The 20,000-nt window shown below is 49.8% G+C and overlaps 1 protein-coding gene across 1 annotated transcript in view; it reads right to left on the reverse strand.

Moving 5' to 3' along the window:
- Positions 1–4,393: 4,393 nt before the first annotated feature.
- LOC116953198 (protein GPR107-like) overlaps positions 4,394–20,000 on the reverse strand; it is a 39,192-nt gene continuing 23,585 nt past the window's right edge. The window contains exons 15-17 of the mRNA XM_032973154.2: positions 19,650–19,733; positions 18,404–18,522; positions 4,394–14,738 (exon numbers count right to left, since the gene is read on the reverse strand). Of these exons, the coding sequence (XP_032829045.2) occupies positions 14,642–14,738; positions 18,404–18,522; positions 19,650–19,733 (300 nt within the window). The 3' untranslated portion in view covers positions 4,394–14,641. The remainder of the gene's footprint in view (positions 14,739–18,403; positions 18,523–19,649; positions 19,734–20,000) is intronic.

The raw sequence follows: 20,000 nt of genomic DNA on the forward strand, positions 1-20,000 counted from the left end.
ACCAAGAATATGAATCCCTGCAGTCACGAAAGCTTTAAATCAACATTTATTTTGTCTATTGTCTACGTGACAATTTTTTTTACTGTTTGGCCGTGTCGGGTGGTGAAGGGTTACGACACATTTATAAATAACGCGATCTAACCCAAAAACCTTTATTATGAATAAAATATACAAATAAAATATATAAAGTTAACTTTTGTTTATTAACTTATTTTTCAGAAGTGATCTGTCCACGAATGATAGCCATACCTGTCAACCCATACGGTTTACCCCGTATTCTTGTACAGGGAAATTGAGTTTTCAAGTCCATACGGCGTACAGCCGTTTCAATACGGGTAAAACAAATGTTTGTATATTTGTTTGTGTTTCTCCATTGTGATGGGACTTTGTAGGATGAACGTTGAGATTGATAAGGGCACGGAGTGACCAATCAGGTGTGTAATAAGGGAGGCAATGATAAGGAGTTGACAGTTATGGATAGTTGAACAAAGTGGACAATTCTAGAAGCAAAATGATCTCAATGCATGTTTCTAATTGTGGAGGGAAAAACCGGAGGCCCCAGAGAAAAATCCACGCGACCACCACGGGGAAAGAGAGACACGCAAACTTCAAACATACAGCAGCAGGCGTCAGGGTGGGGATTTGAACCCACGACCTCCTGTATACCAGACGAGGTAGTTAACATCTCCTAGCCATCGTGATGATGATGAGAGAGGGATACCGCAAACTCCAGATATACAGCAGGCGTCGGGGTCAGGATCGAACCCACGACCTCCTGCACACCAGGCGAGGTAGTTAATATCTCCTAGCCACGGTTATGATGATGAGAGAGAGACACCGCAAACTCCAAACATACAGCAGGCGTCGGGTTCTGGATCGAATCCACGACCTCCTGCACACCAGGCGAGGTAGTTAACATCTCCTAGCCATCGTGATGATGATGAGAGAGAGACACGCAAACTCCAAACATACAGCAGGCGTCGGATTCTGGATCACGACCCCCTGCACACCAGGCGAGGTAGTTAAAATCTCGCCAAACGTGGCTCCAAAGGCATCATCTCGGATGCCTCCTGTCCATTTGACTGCCGCTCCCTGGTTAATCTCGACCATCGGTCATGACCCCTCCCCCCACTACCATCACTTTTAACACGGCATTAAATGTAATACCGTGCTTGACGTCTGCGAAAAAGAGCTTCACAGCTCATCGGATTCCTCCAGTCTAAATAAAGATTCTGAACAGCTGAGCGATCATTCCCACCACCCAGCCATCCCATGTCGAAGAGATTATCACCAACTCTTCATTTTGTCGGCCTTTAAATTTTCGTCAGAGCTCTGAAGATGAAGCGGATCGGAGCCCTTAGGACAATGTCCTCGCGTTTGCGACCACAACAAAAAAAAAGTACGGCTCTGCGGTTTGCCGAGAGGCTCCAGCGTTGACAAGCGAAGGGGCGATATCAGCAACATCTCAAAACCGGTCCCTTTGCTGTCAACCCCTTTCCGACTTTCAACCAAACCCACACGCTCACCAGCGCGGGGAAGTGTGGTATCCGGCAGTGGGTGTTCGACAAAAGGGGTTTGCGCTGCACATTTGGGCTGCCACGTTCGGGCAAAGGTGCTTCAGTGGGATTATTGCCGTCTGGCCGCTGCAGTCGTCATCAACCATCCAGCAGCTTGTGTCCTCAGACCCCGATTCACGCGGCTAATCAATCGAACGCGCGCACGCAATGGGCTCTATTATTAGTCACGTATCCCGTGCGTTAGGGTACACAACATCGCTCACGTTCAATGATTGTATGATTCATTAACGTTTGTATCTAGGACGGTGGTCCGTAAACTTGACTGCAGCCAGCACCACGACTTTGGTTTCTCAATCGTTTACAATTGCTTTTATGTTACTAAATACGTAGGTTTTGATGAAACAAAGTGAGTTGTAACTTACGTGCCCGTGCTCAATTTGTGTTTTCGGTGATTTAACTTCTAAACAAAATCTGGCCGTGTCTCGCACCCCCAGAAAGGGCATCTCGCACTCCCAGGGGGTGCAGCGTTCACCCCAGGTGAAGAAGAACCGCTGATCTAGGAGCTCCATGTTCAGTCGTTTTCAGTTAGGGTCTTGCCGCTGCTGCATTGGTTTTTGTTTTATTGTTTTAATATTATTTCAGCCAATTAATGATGATAAGTTGTGTTGTTTATTATTCACGTGGGAGGAGGAAGCCAGAGGCACCTGGAGATAACCCACGCCTTGCTCGAGGTGGTAACTTTGTCCCCGTGCAGACGGAGCTGAACTAAACACGTAGGCTTTCGCGACCAATGTCATCCAGTTAGATATTTTAATATTTACGCGATCAAACCCAAAAAAACCCCTGTATTATGGATGCTAAACTTATTTTGCATCCTACCTAGCCAACCTTGCTAATCGGAGGTGCGGGTGTGCGTATAATCGCGTGTCGCACAACACCGATTAAAAAGGGCTGTAAATTGTCATTGGATTTATAAACGTCAGCATTTTATTTTAAAAAAAAATCACGTTCACAGCGTTTTTATTGTTTTATATATATTTTATTGTTATTATGTCTCTTCAACGTGACTTTACCGAAAGAGCTAAGAATATAGCGTTAAAGTAGTTCGTGACTCCCTGGGTGACCGAGACAGCGCGTCCGGACTTGAGTTGTGGTTGAAAACAATGAGCCCGCCCATCTACGCCTACAGGGCCGTGCCATGTGGTTATTATTTTGCCACGTGACGCACACACAAAAGGGCATTGTTCAGCAGGGAGCCCCGCCACCTGGCAGCGAACACGAGCCCAACACTTGTTGCTGGCGTAAAAAAAATAATCGCGAAATCGCCGACGGAAAATATTGCAACAAACCGACGAAGCGTAGGTTTTTTGTTATCTCAGCGAACGCTGACGATTGTGTGTGCATGCCTTCGCTTGTGTTTGTGCTTGTCTTTGGTGGGGAGCGGTGGTGTAGCGGTTAGCGCGCTGCGCTACGAACCCGGCGACCCGAGTTTGATTCCTGCTCACGGCCAACACCCGGTGACAATTATTTTAACCGGTACTGGGCCTCCCCTAGGTGGACTCAGCCTAAAATGAGTATCTGGTCGGGTGCGAAATTAGTGAAACTGGCATACATAAACAAAAAATTAAACATTTTAACTTTTAAAAATGGCTTTACTGCACCGTACTTACCACTCCAATCTCGAAGACTCTGCATGGGGCGATGTATACACGTGTAGCATTTTCATTAAGTTGTGTGCAGTGTATATCATGTACTGCGTATAATATTTATCACTGACATCAAGCGTATCCACTTTTTGTTGTCACGCTCTAGGTGTCGATCGCCGGACTGGTTACAGCATTTGGAGCGGTTTCGCCAAATTGGCCCAGGACCTCCGAATAATTTTGGAAACAGCCGGATAATCGATCATCAACTGTATGGCCTTTAAAATATATAACAAGCCACGTTTCTGGCAATTGCCCTTTCTTTCACAGCACATAAGAGAGGCCAGCCGACTATTGGACAAGTTACAGGGAGTTTGAGACAACGGTCGGTCACGGTGGCAGCGGCGACGAGACAGAGGTGAAAGGACCATTACCCAAAACGTCGACTATTATCGATTCCCCCCCCCCCTCCTTTTTCGGCCACAGCTGAGATAATTTTGTTGCCCGCTGCATGAAGCACCGCTGCCAACGCAGCAGCATCGCCAGATCATTTGACTCAGGAGTTTGTGACTGAGTGGATTTTTACTGCTTTCGTTGGCCAGACGAACACAACCACAAAGTCTGTGTTTTATTTAAAAATAAAATAAAACACTACATCAAACACTACGCGAGTTGACAAACAAAAATATATAAAACAAAACTGTATACCTGTCAACCCCTTATCAGTGCCTGCTTTATGATTACAGAGCGATTCAACCCTTATTGGTCACCCCGTGCCCCTTATAAATCTCAACGTTCATCCGACAAAGCTCAATTTACCTGCACAACAATACGGATTAAACTGTCTGGGTTGACAGGTGTGCACTACCGAGTGTCTCTGTACCAGTGTCTCATCACCTGTGTCTCACTACCAGTGTCTCACTACCAATGTCTCTGTACCAGTGTTTCACTACCATACCTATCAACCCCTTATCATTGCCCATCTTATTACAGACCAACTCAGACCTTATTGGTGACACCGTGCACCCTTATAAATCGCAACGTTCATCCTACAAAGTCCCATCACAACGGAGAACACAGACAACCTTTTTTGTTGTTGCTCATATTGAAACGGCTGTACGCGGTATGGATCTGAAAACTCAGTTTCCCTGTACAAGAATACGGGGTAAACCGTATGGCTTGACAGCTATGAAATGGGAAGCGGCGAGGAACGAGAGACACACCGCTTACGGACCGCGTTGCAAATATTTTATTTATTGCGCGTCCGGAAAGCCAACAGTGGCAACTTTCAGAACTTCAACGAAGCAACAAAACAACCGAACAAACAAACACAACAAATCAAGTTCCATACCAACGTAACCCCGACGTTCTTGGTGCTTAAAAACCAAAAATGGGGGGGGGGGGGTGAGGAGGGAGATCCTCCTCCATCTGAATGTGCCCTTTGAACTCTTAACCCCAGCGGGTCGCTGTCGATACGGCGAACCTACGAAGCCACAGTAACGAGACACGGGCGCACTTAGTCGCGAGGCGCGGGCACATCAACACGCACCGTGGTGGTGAACGTAGAGGAATGGTGAGACGCACCACCGCCGCAAACAACAACAAACAATGGAATGGAGGAATGAACCTGCCACGTCGAAGGGCCTGGAAAGCAGTGGGTTGCCAGCGTGCCATAGGTACAGGCCCGATTCACTTGCACAACGAATGACATTAAATGGGGGGCACACCAACCCGTGCCTCCACCCTCACAGCTGTTTCAATGTATCACAGCCTGGCCCCTGGGCCTCTCCAGAGCCCATAGGGACCGGTGGGCAGTTACACAGCCTGCACACTCGATGTGGCTGCTCCAATGACCTTGAGTACTCACGTCTCTGTGCGTGCGCGTGCGTGTAACACAACACACGTTGCAGTGTTTGGTATGGCGTGCTTATAATTAAAGCTTCGCGTCGCGTAAAATTGTGTTGTTTATCTGATCAACGAACGTGAATTCAACCACGACACTGCCGTGAAGCACAGCGTTTCGTTGTCCAATTGCACGTGCTGACGCAATTCCGCCACCATACGCGTGAAATTAATACGCAGTTTTTTTGTTTGCAATTCCCTGAATAAAAACCCTGCCTGGGTCGGTCCCAATCGCGATACGGTTATAGGCATCACCAGTTTCATTACACGCCAAGTCCTCCCTTAACGCGCGGCGGTGTGTTCACACCACAGTGCGTTTTTTTCCTTACAACACGACTCTTACCATTTGGGAAAAATATTCGCGGGACGTGACCCCCGTTATAACGCGTCCCTCGTTATAAAGCGCCCCCCGTTATAACGCACCGCCCGTTATAACGCACCGCCCGTTATAACATGCCACGCGCCCCCCATTATAACGCAGTTATTCTGAGCATTCGATAGCGAACTACTTTCTTTTGCTGCTCTGCGGAGCGGGAGTGATACAGCACACGGAGTGATACAGCACACGGAGTGATACAGCACACGGAGTGATACAGCAACGCAGCAGTGTACCCTCAGTTACTTTGTCCCAACTTCTCAACGCGCGGTGCGTTCATCGCATCTCGCCAAACTTGATCGGTGTATAATTTTGCGGGGAAATCATTTTTCCGCTGAACACAGCACTCTCCAGGAACGCATCTACCGCGTTAACCGGAGTGCTTGCCACTGAGGTGTCACTGTTCTGATTACTTTCACGAGTACCCCCCCCCCCCCAACGATGCTCGCCAAAGCTAACAGCCCCCGAGAGCACGATGCAGCCCCAAGCCGGGGACCGAAGCGTACAAGGCAAGGGGCGTTCGACCCTCCGATCCCCACTAAAAGGGGATGTAAAAGTGCGCGCCAAACCAAATGAAAAATGAAAAAAATGGGAAAAATATTAAACAAGCGCCGGTGCCACCGCAAACCAGGTGACTGCATTGGAATATCATCCCGTCTCCCCACCTCCCAACAGAAGCATCAGACCGTGCAGTTAGTTCGTCATTTATTTCAGCTCGTCAGTCCCCCCCCCCCCGCCACCCCCCCAGGACTCTCCAGAGGAATATTACAGTGCGATCTCAATTTAAGGAAGCGGAAACTCTGAACTGGCCTCGACTGGTCCTAATCTCTTTATCTGGCAGCCAGGCTCGTAAAGTACTGCCGGAATTCGAGATACTGGTGGGAAAGAGGGCTATGGTTAAAAGCCACGGGGTTGGGTCCTGTTCAACATAACAAAAACAATGATATAAATACATCAATAAATGACGCGTTGTTATTGTTATGATAGAGCGTTGTAGTAGCGATGGCATGCAAAGTCGTTGTTGCAGCGAAGTAGAAAAGATAGGAAAGTTGCCATCCACGCCCATCCGCTGTCACGGGGACGTCCAAACTTTATTGCATCTCTGCACAGCACAATAGCCACGTAACCTTCCTGGTGATTTCGGATCCGAGCCAAGGTTCAGCTGGCCCAGTTTACACAGCGGACAGCAAAAGGCAAAGATCCCACCCCTGTAGCCGTCACAGGCGGGGGGGCAAGCGCTGTTCGCGAGCAGCACCGATGGAGGTCGGCACGGCACACCATGGGGTGGGTGGACAGGACCACGCCCGGCCGCCTTTGTCTCCCCAGTGGCGATGATTACACGCCGCACCAGGTACTCATTTGAGGCCGAGTCGACCTAGGGGAGGCCCCAGGACCGATTCAGATAATCGTCCCTGGTGCCGGTGGCCGCTGGGTTCGTAGCGCAGCGTAGTGCTAACCGCTGCGCCACCGCCCTCACCTACATCACGGGCCCCACCCAATGTCACCGTTAAGCGTTTTAATTTCCCACATTTGCACAATTGATAACAATCCACACGATTTCTTTGTTTTTAAACCTCCCCCCCCCACCCCACCACCCCCCGCATAACCATTAATTGTCTTGCTTCACGAAGCTAACGCCACGTGCGATATTAATCGAACAGTATGATTAAAAAAATAAAGATATTGCCTTACAAACCCAAGGTCAAACAACCACCAGCGAGGAGAAACGGGAGTTAATCAAAACCAGAGTGGGACTTCCTCATCTCACACTTCACCCACACGCCGAACAGACAAGTAGACTCATCATCATCATAGTAATGCATGTGTCGTTAAGCCACCAACACCCGACATATCCAAACCAGTCGGGTTTGTCACGTAAACAAAAAGTGCCAATCAGTTACGACTTCAACACACCGGTGTGCTGGCAACGAACTGGCACGTTTTGTGTCGGGTGGTGGTGGGTCAACGACACATTTATACAGGATGCTTCAAAAGAAATGTTAACACTTATACGGGACTATCGTTTTTAATGGAAAAAGAATGGACAATACACTGTAACATAATAACATAACAAAATATTCTTAGTTCTTTCGGTAAAGTCATGTTGAAGGGAAACAATAAAATAATAAAATATATATAAAACAATAAAAATTTCTCACGACGTTTCGACCATAACACAAACGGTCGTCATCAGGTGTGTCGGTTTGCATAAAATTATTTATTTTTAAACGGTGTATTTATTTATAACATTGACTTTTCCAAGACAGAGGTTCTTTGTAAGCCATCTGGCTACCATGAGAGATTCGTTCATGAGGCTATCCACATATACAAGCACAGAGACAATTTCAACCGAGAAGATGGATTCTGGCTTAGCAATCATTGTAAAGATTTGATAAACCATTTCAGGTCTTAATTGATTGTTCACGCTTACAGTGGCTTTCAGACAGCATATATTAAATTTTTCGTCTCCCCCCTCCTCTTTTCAGAAGATAGATGGACTAGTCCATCTAAATAAACTGCCAAATCGCTGCACGTGGCGCTAACGTTTTTTTTTATAAATAAATACACCGTTTAAAAATAAATAATTTTATGCAAACCGACACACCTGATGACGACCGTTTGTGTTATGGTCGAAACGTCGTGAGAATTTTTATTGTTTATATATATTTTATTATTTTATTGTTTCCCTTCAACGTGACTTTACCGAAAGAACTAAGAATATGAATTACTGCAGTCACGAAAGCTTTAAATCAAAATTTAACATAGCAAAATGTTTATATTTTTTATTTAAAGCTTTCGTGACTGCAGGGATTCATTTTCTTGGTTCTTTCGGTAAAGTCACGTAGAAGGAAACAATAAAATAAAAATATATAAAACAATTAAATTCTCACGACGTTTCGACTGCTACACAAGCAATCATCATCAGGTGTGAAAACCCCGGCAAGAAAAAATGAAAAAAAGTGGCGTTTTTTTAACGTTAGGACCACGGAGAGCGATTTGGCAGAAATTCAGATGGACGAGTCCATCTATTTTGATTTAAAGCTTTCGTGACTGCAGTAATTCATATTCTTAGTTTTTTCGGTAAAGTCACGTTGAAGAGAAACAACAAAATATATATAAAACAATAAAAAATTCTCACGACGTTTCGACCATAACTCAAACGGTCATCACACCTGATGATGACCGTTTGAGTTATGGTCGAAACGTCGTGAGAATTTTTTATTGTTTTATATATATTTTGTTGTTTCTCTTCAACGTGACTTTACCGAAAAAACTAAGAATATGAGTCCATCTATGTTCGGAAAAGGCGAGACGAAAATAATGGATGCGGTCTGAAAGCTACCGTAAGCGTGAACAATCAATTAAGACCCGAAATGGTTGATCAAATCCTTCCAATGATTGCTAAGCCAGAATCCATTTTCTCAGTTGACATTGTCTCTGTGTTCGTATATGTGGATAGCCTCATGAACGAATCTCTCATGGTAGCCAGATGGCTTGCAGAGAACCTCTGTCTTGGAGAAGTCAATGTCATTTGAGCCTACTGAATTATAAGTGATCTGCCACGGCCGAGGTGTTGGTCCTACCGTGTTTTAGGTCTGCTTTGTGTTCACGGATGCGGTCCGAGACATGTTGTTTGGTTTCTCCAATGTTACTACCACAGAGGCAACTTAGTTTGTAGACGCCAGGGTACTGTATGTCCGGAATCACATCTTTTACGGACGGAACCAGATCACGGATTTTACGCAATGTGTTGAATCGGACCTGGATCTTGTGTTTATTCAAGATTTTGGAGATTTTTTTGTGATCCCCGCAATGTAGGGTAAAGTGATGGTTTTGAAAGGCTCCTCAAGAGGATCCTTCTTCATGGTTGGAGTGATAGCTTTGCGGATTGTGTAGTCGGAGTAACCATTAGCCTGAAGAGCGTGGTGTACGTGCTTTAGTTGACTTGCTATGTGTTCTTGGTCGGATATGCATTGGGCTCTATGGTGCAGAGTCTTGATGAGGGAATTCTTCTGGGATGGATGGTGGTGGGAATTCCGTTTCAGGTAAGCATCCGTATGGGTAGCTTTCCTGTAGACAGTGGCTCATTGAACCATCACGTCTCTTTTTTATAAGGACATCCAAAAAAGGTAGCTTGCCATCTTTTTCAACTTCCATGGTAAAAACGTCATCATTGTCAACACGTGCCTGGAATCTTCTCCAGGTGGGCTCCAGAGCCCGGAGGCAGCACATTTCTTATAGTATGGTTTCAAAATTCTCAGGTGTTAACATTTTTTGAAGCACCTGTATTTACGCGACCCCCCCCCGCACCCACCCTTTATTATGAATAATATTGGTCGTGAAAGCCTACCACTACATGTTTAAATAATAAAATGACTCTCTCGATACCCTCGGGATATCACACGGCAACCCACGGGCTGGTGATATGTTCCACACCGTGTTTGAACGTAAAGGATCGTTCCGAAGTTTTGCGCTGCGTTAGTACCAGTCATTCTTCATCAAACATACTTTTCAACAAACTTAACTGTGTCACGATGCCAGATGCGGGGGGGGGGGGGGGAGTTAACTGGTAGCCCGGCAGGCCAGAAGGCTCTTGCAGCGGCTTGCTGAAGGGGTTGTTCCTTACAAAAAATGACGAGATGAGTGGGGATGAAAGCGAGTTGGCCAAGGCAAACCGGCTGGACACGAGAGACCGGTGGCCACGTGTACGGACGTCGCGAAAGTCACGCCGCCGCGCGACGTCACAACGTCTGGACGCACGACGTCATGCGTCACGTGGGCACGGCGTCACAACATCTGGGCGCGTGACGTCGTGCGTCACGTGGGAACGCCGTAAACACACGTCACGTGGCCCGCCGGAAAATGTAATAGTTGAGAGAAATCCTAAACTTATTTCTGTAACAAGTATCCAAAGTTGTCGGTGACAACTGCCGGCGACGATTGCCATAGCAACGGGGGGGGGGGGGGCAACCGTGGTGCATAGAGCTTGCAAACGCCAGCGACAAGAGACGCGTGGAGGGTGTAATGGGCGAGCACCTCCTGCTGGAATTGAATCGCTTTGAGATCAGAACCTTTGGTTGCAGCGACTCCTCTGCGAGCGGTACCTATTAAAGATTCGAATCAAACCGAATGCAGTGGAGGAACGAACGCGCTTGGGAACAAATGCGCTGCGCTCGCGGGCGGCGGGCGGAACGCGGAGTTGGGCAGCACTGCGGTGAGTGTTCTGGCCGTACCGCGCATTGTTCGGAAACGGCGTCCGACGTTTCGCTCCACGTGCCGCGAGCCTCTATTTTCGGGAAACTACTTGCTGGAAACCGAAGAGGCTCCCGGCACGTGGAGTGAAGCGTCGGGCGCCGCGCCTATGACGTCGGATAGCCGCGTGGCGACGCGCATGCGCACCGTGGGAATCTAAACCGCGAGCAGCGGAACAAAAGTGGGATCGTTTGCGGTGTCCCTGTGGATCGTAATCCCGATTTTTACACAATGAACAAAAAAAATCACAATTGCCGTCAAAACGGTGACACGGCCGTAGAGAAAGGGGCACGCACCCAAATGCAGGGTTACTTTATTCATGCACAAGCATCGGCAGAGAGACAGGAGGAAAGACGGGGGAGGGGGGGAGAGAGGCCGAGTTGCACGTGACCAGTCACACGCCGCCGCCGACACGTCCGGGATGTCCCGCACGCCGGGACACGTCCCTCACGCATGTACAGGACGTGTTCCACACACAGGGACATGTCCTGTACACGTGTGGGATGTCCCGCACGCCAGGGCGCACGCGTGGCGGGTCATCGCGATGCGTTTGTAAACTGCAAACGACACCGTTAACTTTTTTTTTTACACCTGTACACATCAAAGCTTTGGCCCAAAATATATACTGTGGCCTAAAGGGGTACCTTTAGTTATGCTTATGGAATTCACAATGGAAACACATGTCGAACGATTAAAGCAAAATTGACGATGGTCATTTACACCATGATGAAAAACCGTAGCAAGTTAAATTTTTCAATTAGGAAGCGGATTTAAACACCGCCGCCGATTGCCGTAATATATCCGCGCCGTCTTGCTCAAGCCATGGGGCGTCTGCAGCAAGGTCGACATGCGCGCTTTGCGAAATCCGACGACGCAGATTTGCGAGCCGTTTCGAAGACTTAAAACGAATAAACTCGACTCCCCCATCAGCAACAACGGACAAGCGGATCACATTTGTAGGAGCCCTCCCGGACAGTGGATAACGGTGAACGCTCTGTACAATTTGCGCGTCCTTAAAACGGCGGCGATTGCACTCGACGGCCAATCGCCGAGAGAGAAACTGCAACCATCAATCGCTGCGGATTCCCATCCAAAGGTTTACAGAGCGGAGTGAACCGGATCCGAGGGTTCTGGGATTAGGTCCCCGCGACGATATCCGGAGCGCACGGGACCTCGATGGGGGGGGGGGGGGGGGGAGGGCAGCGAATCGTCACAACCCTCCAGCAGCGTCTGTGAAAACCTTCCCTCAACGTTCGCATCAAATTGAATTTGCTCCTCCTCTTTGGGTGTTCGCACCGCGACGTCCGTAACGGCGAATCGCGCGCAGCAAAGCAGGGGGGGGGGGCGGGGTACCCTCGCGCGTTTGCGACAGAAACATTCCTGTCTCGTACGCAGGCGTTGTTCCGTCGGGGGGTAGAAGCTAGGCCAATGTCGGGGCCTCCCGGCGGAGCGGGCGACACACGGGAGATGAGGAGAGGGGCGACATGGGCGGGCGCGGGACCGCATTCTACCGGTCGGTTTGCGATGCCGGTAACCTTTTTTGTGTTTAGTTTGTTGTCCCTCCCTTCCCCGCACCCAGACCTCCGATTAGCACGGTTGGCCACGTACAAAGCGAAAGTTCAACGTACGTCACCGGTAAGGAGCTCCATGGCCGGTAGCCACGGCGCGCGGGATGTGACAACACGCATTCAATGTTTGTCCGAAGCAATGTAAAGACAGAGGGCTCCGTCCTTACAAATAACAAGTTGCATCTGCCTACGTCGCATGCACAGCAACACCGCAGTGAGCGAGTGAACATGAGGCACGAAACGATTCACAGGCCCCACCGCGGTACAATAACGCGCGGAATTATACCGTGTACAAGTGGGGTCGCAACTCAAGCAGTTGTACAGAGAGATCGGTGTGTATTTATTTATTTAACAGTGGCGGCGAGTCAACGCTGTCTCCGCGAGTCTGTACAATCCAACGTGGATTTCCATAGCGGTCTACACGCGACTGCATCTCAAGACGATGTACACAACGGTTGGAATATTTAGCGGAGATGCGATTTGTCACGATGATCTGGAGGGAGGGAGGCTATCATTCAACTCGAAATGGCTTGGTCTCCACTACTTTCTCCATCTTGTTTGAGTTAAGTTCTTGTCTTTTTATTTGCTAAAGATTAACCCCACAAAGTTTGAGTAAACTGTAAGTAACGAACCCGTATATAACTTGTTAAATAAATGATTATAACACGGACGCAGTGAAGAGGGCTTGATCGATATTGAACTTGAGGATTGATACTGACGAATTGACTACACCGTTGCCGTGCTCGGTGTGTGTAAATATGTAATGTAAGTAAACGCAGTTAATAATAATTTATAATCTGTGGATCCACTGCTGGATGAAAGCATCCACCACCCGCGCCTGTGTCGTCTGCGTGCGGACGAACTCTCGCCTCTGACAGCTCCGACGGGAGATTTTTTTTTTGTCTGACCCAGAACCAATTTCAAAGCAAAATTTAAAATAATCACACGAGTATGTTTTTTTACGTATATAATAAAGAAACCATCTGACGGTTATCTATACTTATTTTATTCTTTTTCATTATAATACTATAATTACATTCACAAATATTTTGTACAGCACACTATACACTTGTAGTCCGAAGGGGTAGGCAACCACTTTCCCCTTCCCTAGCAGTTGACCATCCATGCCAACGCAGGTCACTATGAACTCGACTACACACCCCACCGCAAAATGATCCGGACCTCGTATACCAAAGCCCCCCCTCCCCACCACCACCACTCCTCACCCCCCACCCTTTGTGCGTGACCACGTGATCAGACCGATTGAATGCGTATGTCACGCAGTCCTCTGACCACAAAGCTGACCAACACCAGGCCAGTAATTTTTTTCCACGGAGGGGCCAGGGAGCGGTACTCTCTCGCCGCACGGCATTCCCTCGTTATTCACGACCTTCGGCGATCCGCGAAGTTGGCTATCCCCCAATCGCCTCGGGAACTCTGCACGACTACTGCATCGAGAGAGCAATGGAAGTGATGGGAGTGAATGTGATGAGAGTGAATGTGATGAGTGTGAATGTTGAGAGATAAAGTGATGAGTGCGATAGAGGGAGAGAGAACTTCTCGGACGCTAATTCATAACAAAGATAGGTATTCGTAGGCCAATGCCGTTAACCGCGACATTTGCTCTGCGCGAGCATCTCCGGAACTTGTCCCTCGTCGCGGATAACGAGGGGACACTGCACTCGTCAGAGGCCGCGGCGACGGCGATGACAGCCGCTGCTGCGCTCTTACATCACCCGCCGACGCGTTCCTGAAGCGGCCGCGTCTGGGCGATAGGGAACGGGGATCTGGAGGTGGGGCTGGGGGGGGGCGGGGCGATGAGTAGCGGCGGTGACGGGAAGCACAGGAGGGCGCGGAGCGCACGGCGGCGCGCGAGCGACGGGCTACCATCGTCGGCGGCGGTACGTCGGCGACACGAGGGGACGCTTGCCGGTTTTTCCGCCCAGACTCCTCCCCGCAGGGTCCATTTACCTTCGCCGTCTAAAAAGCAGCGTGCCGCTTGGCGTAGAGGATTCCGTGAACGTGGGATTCACATCACGGCCCACCCCTCTACCGCCGCAGCACCACCGCCACACCACCGCTGCACCACCTCATACTGAGAACGGCAAAGCCAACACCGTGGCATGGATGGCGAGACAGAGGGCTGAAGGGAACGAAAGAGGTGGGTAAAAATTGTAAAACCACGATGATGGCGGGGCGGTGGTGGTGGTGGTGATGATGAAGATGGCGGTGATGGCAATGACGGTCATGATGATAATGATGACGGTCATGATGATATCGCTGACGCTACAATACTCCTGTAAAGGTCCACGGCGCTCCGTGACGACGTATCCCCCCCCCACCCCCCCCCCACCCTCCCCACCCCCCCCACCCCCCCGACAATCACGCCATGGGCCTCCTTCCTCGCTGCTGCTCGCCCGTTTCGGAATGGCCTTTGTTCACTCGTGTGAGGTTGTGGCCGGCGCCCGTCTCCGTCAGCCTGCGTGGGCGGCGGGGAGCAAAAGGGGGGGGGGGTGCACAGCGAGAACGGAATCGGTGAAGCGATTCAGAATCATAATTTTTTTTTTATATATATATACTGTAGGAGTAATCCGATGAGCTATAAAGCTCTTTTCACAGATGTCCCAGTTAGGGGCACGGGGTCAATACGTCACAACAACAAACGTTACAACAGACACGACAGTGGTGCCAAGGTTACAGGAGAGTCAAACAAATCACCAAAAAGCAATCAAATTTAACTTAACCATCCCCAATCCTACCAGGCAAAGCCCACCCCAAGCAATAAACTAATTTTTCAGAAGCAACCTGGCCACAAATGATAGCTCACCAAAAGCGACTTACCACACGGAAATTCATCGCAAGCAAAACAATAAAAGTAACAACGCTACACGAATCTGCGAAGCGCTTTACATTCAGTGGACCTCAAAAGGTTGCGGAGAGAAACGGCGGGGGCATGTTTGTGCTCGGGCAGCCGTTTTTTTTTTTTTCGAATTCGCATACCTGTCAACCCATACGGTTTACCCCGTATTCTCGTACGGGGAAATTCTGTTCAGGTCCATTTGGGGTACAGCCGTTTCAATACGGGCACAAAAATGTTTTTGTCTACTCGCATGTGTTTCGCCCTTGTGATGGGGACTTTGCAGGATGAGATTTCTAAGGGCACGGAGTAACGAATAAGGTCTGAATGTCTGTAATAAGGTGGGCACTGATAAGGGGTTGACAGGAGTTAATTCGGTAAAAAAAACCCTCAACATTTTGAGAACAGCAATGCAAGTGAATACGGGACGGTGGTCCTTCAACAATAACGATCAGGCCGCAGGGCCTTAAAGGGCCGCCTCATATACGGCTCCGAATACGCGGGTTGCCGACCCCTGTGCTAGAGAGACAGGTAATCAGTCATAGGGAGGAGAAAGAAAAATAAAGGCCTTGGAGCCTGGATTTGAATGGGGGCAGAACACCGACTGCCCATAGATCCAGCACTGCCCATAGACTCAGCACTGCCCATAGACTCAGCACTGCAGCATAGACTCAGCACTGCCCATAGACTCAGCACTGCCCATAGACTCAGCACTGCCCATAGACTCAGCACTGCAGCATAGACTCAGCACTGCCCATAGACTCAGCACTGCCCATAGACTCAGCACTGCCCATAGACTCAGCACTGCCCATAGACTCAGCACTGCAGCATAGACTCAGCACTGCCCATAGACTCAGCACTGCCCATAGACTCAGCACTGCACCATAGACTCAGCACTGCACCATAGACTCAGCACTGCCCATAGACTCAGCACTGCACCATAGACTCAGCACTGCACCATAGACTCAGCACTGCCCATAGACTCAGCACTGCACCATAGACTCAGCACTGCCCATAGACTCAGCACTGCTAGACTCAGCACTGCATCATAGACTCAGCACTGCACCATAGACTCAACACTGCCCATAGACTCAGCACTGCCCATAGACTCGACACTGCACCATAGACTCAGCACTGCCCATAGACTCAGCACTGCACCATAGACTCAACACTGCCCATAGATCCAGCACTGCATCATAGACTCAGCACTGCACCATAGACTCAGCACTGCCCATAGACTCAGCACTGCACCATAGACTCAACACTGCCCATAGATCCAGCACTGCATCATAGACTCAGCACTGCACCATAGACTCAGCACTGCACCATAGACTCAGCACTGCACCATAGACTCAGCACTGCACCATAGACTCAGCACTGCCCATAGACTCAGCACTGCCCATAGACTCAGCACTGCCCATAGACTCAGCACTGCACCATAGACTCAGCACTGCCCATAGACTCAGCACTGCCCCATAGACTCAGCACTGCCCATAGACTCAGCACTGCACCATAGACTCAGCACTGCCCATAGACTCAGCACTGCTAGACTCAGCACTGCATCATAGACTCAGCACTGCACCATAGACTCAACACTGCCCATAGACTCAGCACTGCCCATAGACTCGACACTGCACCATAGACTCAGCACTGCCCATAGACTCAGCACTGCACCATAGACTCAACACTGCCCATAGATCCAGCACTGCATCATAGACTCAGCACTGCACCATAGATTCAGCACTGCCCATAGACTCAGCACTGCACCATAGACTCAACACTGCCCATAGATCCAGCACTGCATCATAGACTCAGCACTGCACCATAGACTCAGCACTGCACCATAGACTCAGCACTGCACCATAAACTCAGCACTGCCCATAGACTCAGCACTGCACCATAGACTCAGCACTGCCCATAGACTCAGCACTGCACCATAGACTCAACACTGCCCATAGATCCAGCACTGCATCATAGACTCAACACTGCCCATAGATCCAGTACTGCACCATAGACTCAGCACTGCCCATAGACTCAGCACTGCACCATAGACTCAGCACTGCCCATAGACCCAGCACTGCACCATAGACTCAGCACTGCCCATAGACTCAGCACTGCACCATAGACTCAGCACTGCACCATAGACTCAGCACTGCACCATAGACTCAGCACTGCACCATAGACTCAGCACTGCACCATAGACTCAGCACTGCACCACAGACTCAGCACTGCACCACAGACTCAGCACTGCACCATAGACTCAGCACTGCACCATAGACTCAGCACTGCACCATAGACTCAGCACTGCACCATAGACTCAGCACTGCACCATAGACTCAGCACTGCACCACAGACTCAGCACTGCACCAGACTCAGCACTGCACCACAGACTCAGCACTGCACCATAGACTCAGCACTGCACCATAGACTCAGCACTGCATCATAGACTCAGCACTGCACCATAGACTCAGCACTGCCCATAGACTCAGCACTGCACCATAGACTCAACACTGCCCATAGATCCAGCACTGCATCATAGGCTCAGCACTGCACCATAGACTCAGCACTGCCCACAGACTCAGCACTGCACCATAGACTCAGCACTGCCCATAGACCCAGCACTGCACCATAGACTCAGCACTGCACCATAGACTCAGCACTGCACCATAGACTCAGCACTGCACCATAGACTCAGCACTGCACCATAGACTCAGCACTGCACCATAGACTCAGCACTGCACCACAGACTCAGCACTGCACCACAGACTCAGCACTGCACCACAGACTCAGCACTGCACCACAGACTCAGCACTGCACCACAGACTCAGCACTGCACCATAGACTCAGCACTGCCCATAAACTCAATGATGCACCATAGACTCAACACTGCCACCCATAGACTCAACACGGCAAGCCCATTGACTCAACACTGCCCATAGGCTCCGCACTGCCACCCGTAAAGTCAACACTGCAGCACTAAGACTCCGCACTGCCCAGAGACTCAACAATGTCCACAGATAGCCCTTTTCATGATCACGTGTGCCTTCTGTTGCGGTGACTCATTCCTCGGACCGGTGCACGCCCCCTACCATCCAAATCACTCTGTTCTTCCATAATATAGGTATTTCGGGATAGATCGCATAAATATGTTTACATTATATATGTTCATAATTACGCGATCTAACCCAAAAAAAAACTCTGTTATGGAGAGCACCTTGAGCTAAGGCGCTCTCTACATAAATGTAAAACAGGACAAGACAGGAACGAAAGAGGGGCGCGGCACGTACACTTCATCACTGTCAGAGTCCTCGTCCGTGGGCAGGCGGAGGTAGGGGTTGTCCGATGCCGGGCGGAACCGGTACCCGGTCACCACGAAGAACACCAGCGTGGCGGCCTCCTCCATCAGCTGGAAGATGAGGGCGAAGATGTCGTCGGTAAAAATCACCCCCCTTCCCCCAACATGCGATCCGACGAATCGGCAGCGTGTGCGGTTGCGATTTGGGTTTTCAGAATCGGATCGTGGTTTTGTTTCTTGGTCTCGTTTTTGCCGTGTTTCAACTCGGAGGATCTCGACGGATCCACGCACATCCGCAGCGCTTGTGTCGATCACTATGATGTAGGGGTGCGACGGTGGCGAGGAGATGTTAACTACCTCGCCTGGTATACAGGAGGTCGTGGGTTCGATCGCGATCCCGATGCCTGTATTTTTTTAGTTTGCGTGTCTCTCTCCCCGTGGTCGCGTGTAATTTTCCACGGACCCTCCAGTTTTTCCCCTCCGCATTTAGAATCAATGTCGCGTGTTTGGAGTATTTGGCCGCTGCTATAAATCTCCGCACGATGAGCCACTCCCGTTGAGGTCTCATTTGTGGCCAGGTCACTTCTGAAAAAGAGCTCCACAGCTCCGTGGGCCCTACCCGGTAAAATCAAAGAGTTTAGTTTCACGTTTAGTTTACAATCAAGAGGCGTGAGCAACCACGGACAAGCAGGAAGGCGTCCAAGCGGTGAGCTGGAGCCAACAATCGCCCAAGCTTTGCGGTCCTCTCTACATACCAAGGTGTTATCGGCCAATGAAAAAGTGTTAACACGTGGGAGGAAACCGGATTCGCCGCACAGACGTTGTGAGAAACTCCATTTGCCGTGGATGGGCGTCAAGGAGCCGTACCGTGGCTCTGCCAGGAGAAGGCGGTAACAGCAAAGTTGCCGACTAATATCACCTGTTCCGTCTGTGTTTCCCCCTCGCACGTGTGGGTCTACTGCGGCTGCTCCGGTTTCCTCCCACGTGCATTAAAGGCTCATTAATTGGCTGAACACATCTTGATATACAGAGGACTGCAGAGCTTGGGCAACCACTGCCTTGCCAGCTCACCTGTGGTTCCTCCGCGACCGTGAGGCACGCAATCTGCACCAACGACGACGCCGCTTTGCACAAAACGAAAAACCCGATCATCATCGGGGACGTCAAGCGAGCTCGAGAACGTTACGGGGCGAGTCGGACGTTGGCGGAACGACACATTCCAAGCAAATCCATCTCACCTGGTAGAGCCACTGCCACTGGAATGGGATGGTGATCTTGACCATGATGGCGATGATGCGCGTGAAATAAATGTAGCAGATGATCTGGAGAGGACAGCAGCGCAAGGCGAGGTGAGAGAACGCACACACACAGAAGCATTATTCTTCACGTGGTTCACAACCGGCATGCGTGCAAAAGCAGTTTATTGTCGTGCGCGTCTAACTTGAAAGCGCCTCGGCCAGGAACATAGCTTGTTGCTACGAGAGGGCGAGCTTACTACCGCCAACACTCGAAGGCATCGCCAGCCGCGAGAAATTCACCGCTGGAGGGCGAAGGCCTCGCCAAGCCTCTGCCGTCTCTCGCACGGTCTT

This window comes from Petromyzon marinus, chromosome 50 (genome assembly GCF_048934315.1).
Source record: "Petromyzon marinus isolate PM22_M1 ecotype Great Lakes invasive population chromosome 50, UKy_Petmar_22M1.pri1.0, whole genome shotgun sequence".
Classification (NCBI taxonomy): domain Eukaryota; kingdom Metazoa; phylum Chordata; class Hyperoartia; order Petromyzontiformes; family Petromyzontidae; genus Petromyzon; species Petromyzon marinus.